Source organism: Nannospalax galili, unplaced genomic scaffold (genome assembly GCF_000622305.1).
Source record: "Nannospalax galili isolate Female #2095 unplaced genomic scaffold, S.galili_v1.0 scaffold707, whole genome shotgun sequence".
NCBI lineage: Eukaryota > Metazoa > Chordata > Mammalia > Rodentia > Spalacidae > Nannospalax > Nannospalax galili.
The window spans coordinates 583,406-591,546 of NW_008356263.1; the positions used below are offsets into that span (position 1 = coordinate 583,406).

Consider the following 8,141-nt stretch of genomic DNA (forward strand, 5'->3'; position numbering starts at 1 on the left):
ACAGTGGGGTATTGAAGTCCCCTACTATTAATGAGTTGGGATTAATCTGGGTCTTAAAGTCCTGTAGTATGTTTTATGAAGTTAGGTGCACCAGAGTTTGGTGAATATATGTTCATGGTTGTAATATCTTCTTGATTTATTGTTCTTTTGGTCAGAATGGGGTGGTCCTCTTTATCTCTTCTGATTAGTTTTAGTTTAAAGTCTATTTTGTCAGATATCAGAATTGCAACACCTGCTTTTTTCTTAGTACTGTTTGCTTATTTTTTTCCCATCCTTTTGCTTTAAGATAGTGTCTGTCCTTGAAAGTGAGATGAGTTTCTTGCAGACAACAAAAAGGTGGGTTTTATTTTTTAATCCATTCACCTAGTCTCTGAAGAATCCTAAATATTTTTTTGAGACAAGGTCTCCCTATAGCCCCAGCTGGCTTGTAACTCACTGTGCAGACCAGGCTGGCCTCGCAGAGATCTGCCTGCCTCCGCTTCCCAAGTGCTGTTATTAAAGGTGTGTGCCAACATGCCTGGCTGGGTTTTGTTTCTTAATCCATTCACCTAGTCTGTGTCTTTTGACTGGGGAGTTCAGTCTGTTCATATTTAAAGTTATTAATGAAAGATGAGTATGGAATCCTGTCATTTTTATTTCTGTTTACATTCTTGATTTAGCTGTACTTTTCCACAGTTATACCTTCATTGAATTCTTTCCGCAACCCCTTGGGTATAGTCATTACTTTCTTCAGCTCTTTGTATTGCTTCCAGAACTCTCTGAAGGGCTACCCTTGTGGACATGAATTCCTTCAGCCTGTTTATGTCATGGAAGATTTTTCTTTCCCCTTCGACTATAATAGACATTTTGGCTGGGTATAGTAATCTGGGTTGGCATCTGTGGTCATTTAAAACTGGGAATACTTTGGTCCAGGCTCTTCTGGCTTTCATAGTTTACACTGAAAAGTCAGCTGTAATCCTAATGGGTTTTCCTTTGTATGTGACTTGTTGTTTCTCTTTTGCAGCTTTCAGAATTTTCTCTTTGTTTTGTGCGTGTAGTGTTTTTACTACGATGTGCCGTGGAGAGTTTCTGTTCTGGTCCTATCTGTTTGGTGTTCTGTATGCTTCTTGTATTTGTATGGGCATGTCTTTCTTTAATTTTGAGACATTTCTTCCACGATTCTGTTGATGATCTGGTCCATGCCGTTATCTTGGGATTCTTCTCCTTCCTGTGTGCCTATGATTCATAAGTTTGGTCTTTTTATGATGTCACACAATTCCTGCATATTCCATTCTTGTGATTTCTTAAATTTTTCATAATCTTTGCTTGAGTGGTCTAGTTCATACACTTTATCTTCCAGTCTTGATACTCTGTTTTCCATTTCGTTCATCCTATTGGTGAGGCTTTCTCCTGTGGTTACTAATCAGTTTACCAAGTGTTTCACTTCCTTCATTTCAGCCTGAGTATTCTTCACTATTTTAGGTCTTTTCTGAATTCATTCAGAAGTTTATCCCTATCTTCCTTCAGTTCTTTGATTTCTTTGTGTGTTCTTTAAATTCACTGAATTCTTTTATCATGTTTATAATTGTTCTATTGAGTTCCATGTCCTGCATTATCTCTAAGGGGTTCTCAGTGTAGTCCTTTTGAGGACTATTGGTATTTTGTGGGGATATGTTATTTTGGTTTTTCATGTTATTATTTTTTCTCTATGACTTTGACATGTGGATTTCTTTTGTAGTTTCTGATTCTTGTTTGAGACTCAAGCCTTCTTTTGTTGAGTTTAGGTCTGCTTCTTTTTGTAAACTTTATGTGCCTTTGTGGTTTACTTGTTGGGCATGAAACTTCCGGTTCTCTCTTTTGATTTTACTTTGGAGTGGCCAGATTGCTTTTGTCTTCAGGAGTTCCCACAGAGGCCCAAGTCAGATGAGGATCAAATGCTCTCAGGCCTTCTTCCTAAGGTCTGGATCCCTCCAGGAAAGATTTTGGCCTGAGGAATTTGGGGGTTGGACTGGCCTGTGAGCAGGGCCCAGGAAAGATCTTGATCTAGGGCAGCTGGTGGCCGTGCCACCCAGAGAATCAAAGGGCAGTGGGGGCGGGAAGAGGCCCCAAGGGCTCTTGGGGACTGCAGTGAGGAACTGGGTTGGTCTGGATGCAAAGAATCAGAGAGTGGAAGGATCATCCGGGTGTCCAGGAAAGCGGGTGGTGGGTTGTGCAGCACAGGGAAGCTGAGGGAGGTGAGGGTGGGGCCCGGCCTAAAGGGCTCCTGGGGACCCGAGAAGGAACTGGGTTGGTCTGGATGCAAAGGATCAGGAAGCAATGGTGATTCCCCTGGTGTCTGGTGCCCCAAGACAAGGAATGGGACAGGACCCAGGCTAGGAGGAGAGACATAGGGGGAGATGGGAGGGTGAATGAGGCTGGTGGAGTCAAGGCATGGTGTGCACAGTGTGTGTGCACGTGTGGGGTGGGGTGGGGGGCTATCAGCTTACCCAGGAGAGAGGCCTGCGGGTTGTGCAGCCCCAGGGAAGCAGAGTGTATTTTTAACATTTTTGTTTATTTATATTTTTATGTGTATAATTGCACCCATGCATGCAATACCTGTGCAAGCCAGAAGAGGGCGTTGGATCCTCTGGAACTGAACTTAGGGATGGTTGTTAGTTGCCATGTGGGTGCTAGGAACTGAATTGTGTCCTCTGCAAGAGCAGCCAATGTGCTTAACTGCTAGGCCCATCTCTACAATCCCCTTGTTAAATATTTTGAAACAAGTTTCATGACAATATCCATTCTCTGTGTATTTTGTTATTTTGTATGCTCTTCCAGTTACTATTTCATTCTCTCCTCTCTCTCTCTCTCTCTTTTTTTTTTTAACATTTATTTTGGGGAGATACACGCTTACCCTGGTGGGTGTGTGGAGTTCAGAGACAATTTGTGGGAGTCCATTCTCTCCTGTTGCCATGTGGGTTCCAAGAATTGAACTGGGGTCATCAGGCTTCTACTTTGATATGGCTTCAAACTATTTCTCTGGGCAGCCAGCTACTTTAGCTGTGACCTGAGATGCCCAGTATGTGCTTTGATACCGTATTTGCAGAAGGCTATAATTTTTACATATTTTACTGAAGAGCATTTGCAATAAAATTGATTACAAGGCTTGCAGGGCTGGGCAAGCTGTCTTCCTGAGTTAGGCTGTATATTGAGGCTTTTGTTTTCTGGATTAAGCATTAGGGCAGGCAGTCCTTGACCTTGAAAGATCAAGGTGTTAGAACTATATAGATGACAAGACTATACCAGTTAAAGACCTTGATAGAGCCAGCAATGTTGGTGCACAGACTGTAATGACAGCACTTATTAGGTTGAGGCAGGAGGGCCCTGTTTCTGCCATTAAAATATAATATGCAATAATTTTATCACCTGGCTACTTCATATTTATTTCTGTGCCCTAGTGCCATGTAAGGGACTTTTACATTTAAGTATATGAAAGTGCAATAGTTTCCTGTATAAAACTAGATATATGCAAATCCATTTCAGTAGTACATTTAAAGAACCACTTGGTGGTCATGGTGTCACATGCTTTTAAACCCGGCACTCTTTTTCTTTTTTCTTTTTTCTTTCTGAGACAGGTTCTCCCTATATTTCAGCTGGCTTGGAACACACTGTATAGACCAGGCTGGCCTTGAAGCAGAAGTATGTGGATTTCTGAGTTCCAGTCCAGCTTGGTCTATATAGCAAGTTTCAGACCAGCCAGGACTACATAGTGAGACCTTGTTTCAATAAAACAGAATCAAGCGTGGTGTGATGGCACATACCCTTAATTCCAGCACTCAGGAAGCAGAGGCAGGCCAGATTGATGCCAGCTGGGGCTATAAGAAGACACCTTGTCTAAAAAAAAAAGAAAAGCCAAGAACCATTTGACTGTATATGATGGTGGAACATGCCTGTAATCCCAGCACTCAGGAGACTGAGGAAGGAGGATCTTAGGTTTATGGTCAGCCTGGGCTACAGAGTGAAATATGGTCTTAAGCCACATATAGCCAATCTAGAAAATAAAAGTATAGTTTAATGACTTGAAACATGGCTCAGTAGTTAAGAGCACTGACTGCTCTTGCAGAGGACCTGGATTCAGTTCCCAGCACCCACATGGTGGCTGACAGCCATCTGTAACTCCAGTTCCAGGGGATCTGATGCTCTCTTCTGACCTCTGCAGGCAATCCATGACATGGGTGTTCTTACATACATGCAGGCAATACATTCATACACATAAAAGTAATAAATGAAATATTTTTTAAAAGGATTGTTTAAAAGTAGAAATGAGTTGATGCACCCCAGTCTGTCAGATAAAGACATTTATATATATTTGTTTGTATGTATGTGTGTATATATATATATATATATACATGTGCCGCATGTATGTAACTACACCCACACGTGTCATGTAAAATGTTTATTGATAAACGTATGTCAGTCTAACAATCAGCATCATTTTCAAAGAAATGTTTTCTTTTTTTTTTTTCCTTTCAGAGACAGGGTATGTATAGACCAGGCTGGCCTTGATCTCATAGAGATCTGCCTGCTTCTGCCTCTCCAAGTAATGAGATTAAAGGGGTGCACCACCACACCTGACTGGCATTTTATTTTTTTATGTGTCTGAGTGTATTATTTGCATGTATGTAAGTGCACCCATGTCGTACAATGTCCTCTGAGGTCAGAATAGGGTGTCAGATCCCCTGGAACTGGAGTTACAGATGGTTGTCAGCCACTATGTGGGTGCTGGGAATTGAACCCGGGTCCTCTGCAAGAGCAGCCAGTGCTCTTAATTGCTGAGCCATCTCTCCAGCCCTGGTATTATTTTATTTTATTTTATATTTTTTATTTTATTTTATTTTATTATTTTATTTATTTTATTTTATTTTATTTTTGTCTTTTTGAGACTGGGTCTCCTTGTAGCCCCAGCTGGCCTAGAACTCACTCTGTAGACCAGGTTAGCCTTGAACTCACAGAGATTTACCTGCCTCTGCCTCCCAAGTGCTGGGACTACAGGCATGCACCACCACACCAGGCTTGAAACAATTATTTTAATAAAGAGAACAAAGGAAGGCTATCAGGTAGAGAAGAGAATGACCATTTTGACAACCTAAGAAAAACAACATCCCACCTTACAAACTGTGTTTTAGACATAGTGCCTCAGAGCAGTTAGCAGAATGGCAATGGTGTGGCTGGGAGTCTTGGAAGTGGTCCAGTGCACGGCCCGAGCACTCCCTTGAGGGAGGGTGTACCTTAGTACATTGTGCTTGTCAGCTAAAGTGCCTTCCTGCCTTGGTGGCGTATGAGTCTTCACAAAGAACGACTCAATTACTTTTGTATGTCTCTTGATTTTGTAGTGCTGGGAATTGAACCAAGGGTCATACAAATGTTAGGCAAGCTCTCTACCACTGAACTATATCTCCAGCCCTTTTTTAAAAATTTGTGGTCTGCCCAGCCTTGAATTTGTATTAATATGTTAACTTTTTCTTTTTTAATTTTGCTATAGGTGAAAATCCACCCCAACTGCTCAGGTGCTGGCATGCAGTGTGACCTGCAGCAGTTGCAACAGAGACCAGGCAGGAGGCAAGAGGTGGCACCTAGGCTGACACTGAAAAGAATATAATGTGGATGGACTGAACAGCCTCTGTGGATATTCCCTCAGGTTAGATTTCAATAAGTGTGGAGAGCAAGAAGTCTGTGTATTCTGCTTTAGGCCCCAGTGCTTTAGTAATTTATTAGTGGAGTTGGCTATCTATCATTGGTCAAGTTGGAGCAACTTTATGAGTGGGTGAGATTTTTGACTAGAAGGCTCCCCATCCCAGGTAGGAGGAGGCAGTAACATGGGAAGAGGCAGTAATAATGAGCAGGGCCATTAGGCTTTCTGTAGAAAACAGTTTGAGACCTGCTCCAATATATGTTGGAAATGGTAATCAAGAGGTTTTAGGGGCAGGGGCTGTAGCCCTTTTTGTAGAGTGCTTACCTAGCATGCAGGAGGCTCTTGATTTCATCCCCAGAACCACATAAACTGAGTGTGGTGATATAGACCTCTAATACTAGCACATGGGAGGTAGAGGCAGGAGGACCAGAAGTTCAAGGCCAGCCTGGGCTACATGAAATCCTATCTCTAAAACAACAAAACCCCCAAACAAAAATATTTCCATATTTCTGCATCATAGAACATAGTTACATTTCTCATGTAGCCTACATTGACCTCAAGCTTACTTTACAGAAGAATATTATCTTGAACTCCTGCCTCTATCTCTTGAATGCCAGGATGACAGGAATGTGCCACCATGCTTAATATGTGTAGCACTGGGGATTAAACCCAGGGCTCTCATGTGTGCTTGGCAAACATTCTACCAACTGAGCTATATAAAGAACGCCTACAGAAGCAGCCTGTTTGAACTTCATCCAGGACAAAAGAATGTTAGTACTTCCTTGGGTTGTTGTGAGGATTAAGTGAGATAGGCTATATACATTTCACATTTATATAGGCCTGACTAGGCATTCCTTCTGCTTAAGATAATCAAGGAGGATTCTGGGGGCTCAGTGGTTAAGAACACTTGATATTCTTACAGAGGAATGTGCTCAGTTCCCAGTACCCACATGGAGGTTCACAATTGCCTGTAATTCCAGTTCCAGGGTATCTGATGGCCTCTTCTGGCCTCTACTGGCACACATGTACACATACATACTTGCAGGCAAAACATTCATACAATAAAATAAAATAAAAATAAATCTTTAAAAAAAATTGTTTTTGTGCACATACGATGTTGGGGTGGGGTTCGTGTGCCACAGGTGCGGAGGTCAGAGGACAACTTCACAGAGTTGTTCATTCCTTCCACCTTTGTGTGGGTTCCAGGGATCAAACTCAGGTTGCCAGGCTTATACTGCAAGTGTCTTTACCCTCTGAGCCATCTCACTAACTCCCAGATTCCCTCTTTTTTGGTTTTTAAATTACATTTATCTGTTGTGTATGGGGGGGAAATCTGACATCCCTAAATAAATGAGCAGAAATGCCAGGCTCATGAAGATTCCATACAGATGCCCTCAGAGCTACTGCATAGATTCAGTATAAGTAAGCCAATAAAAAAATGCTGTAGCCTTGCCAGGCGTGGTGGCACACACCTTTGATCCCAGAGCTCCAGGAGGCAAAGGCAGGTAGATCTCTGTGAGTTCAGGGCCAGCCTGGTCTACATAGCAAGTTCCAGGCCAACTGGGGTCTCAAAAAGACAAAAAAAAAAAAAAAAAATTGCAGCCTTCTCAAAAATGTTGTTGAGTCTTTTGGGTTTTTTGTTTATTTGAGACAGTTGGCCTGGAACTTGCTGTATAAATCAGGCTGGCCTCAAACTCAGAGACCCACCTACCTCCACCTCCCAAGTGCTGAGCTTAAAGGTAAGCACCACCACACCCAGCTCTGAGTGTTTCGGTTAGTAAGGAAACAGTTGCACTGACAGAGGTGTTCAATGGCAAAATACCTAGCACGACTATGATTTTTTTTTTTCCCTGTGACCCTTTCAAGCCCCCATTGTTGTTTTCCTGTGACTTGCTGCTTTTGACTGTCCCTGTCCTATGGGAGACTCTGAAGACGGACAGGTCTTGCTGTCAGCCAGAGAACTGGTAGGCTTTGCCAGCTTGTGGAGCTTGCTTTAGAAACTTACCTTCATAAGTTTTTTTTCGTTTTTGGTCTTTTTGAGACAGGGTCTCCCTGTAGCCCCAGCTGGCCTGGAACTCACTATGTAGACCAGGCTGGCCTTGAACTCAGAGATATCCACCTGCCTCTGACTAAAGGCGTGCGCCACCACACCTGGCACCTTCATAACTTCTAAGTGACTATTTTTTCCCTAATATCATGTATAGGGCACAAGGAAAGTCACTGTAGACTCAGGGACTATGTGCTAAAAGTTTTGCTTTTATTTTATTTGATTATTTTCTCTTAGATTCAACTCCTGAAAGTTTAAAACTGAATTTTAATGTGCCTGGCTAATACTAAGTTTCACTTCTGTTTAAGGCTGTTTCTGATACTTGGAAGCTATCATTTTAGCCACAAAGATGGTAATAAATCTTTGCCTCCCACAATTCAGACCAAGAATTCACTGCAACAAGGTAAACCAAACAAATATATACACATAAGTATACAGTATATT

At 42.2% G+C, this 8,141-nt stretch overlaps 1 protein-coding gene across 4 annotated transcripts in view; it reads left to right on the plus strand.

Moving 5' to 3' along the window:
* Positions 1-8,141, plus strand: part of Ubox5 (U-box domain containing 5) — a 44,171-nt gene that overhangs the window by 26,064 nt on the left and 9,966 nt on the right. For all 4 annotated transcript variants that reach the window (XM_008854470.3, XM_029556857.1, XM_029556856.1 and 1 more), the window contains exons 2-3: positions 5,501-5,656; positions 8,006-8,100. In XM_008854470.3, coding sequence (XP_008852692.1) covers positions 8,047-8,100 — 54 coding nt within the window. In that variant the 5' untranslated portion in view covers positions 5,501-5,656; positions 8,006-8,046. The remainder of the gene's footprint in view (positions 1-5,500; positions 5,657-8,005; positions 8,101-8,141) is intronic.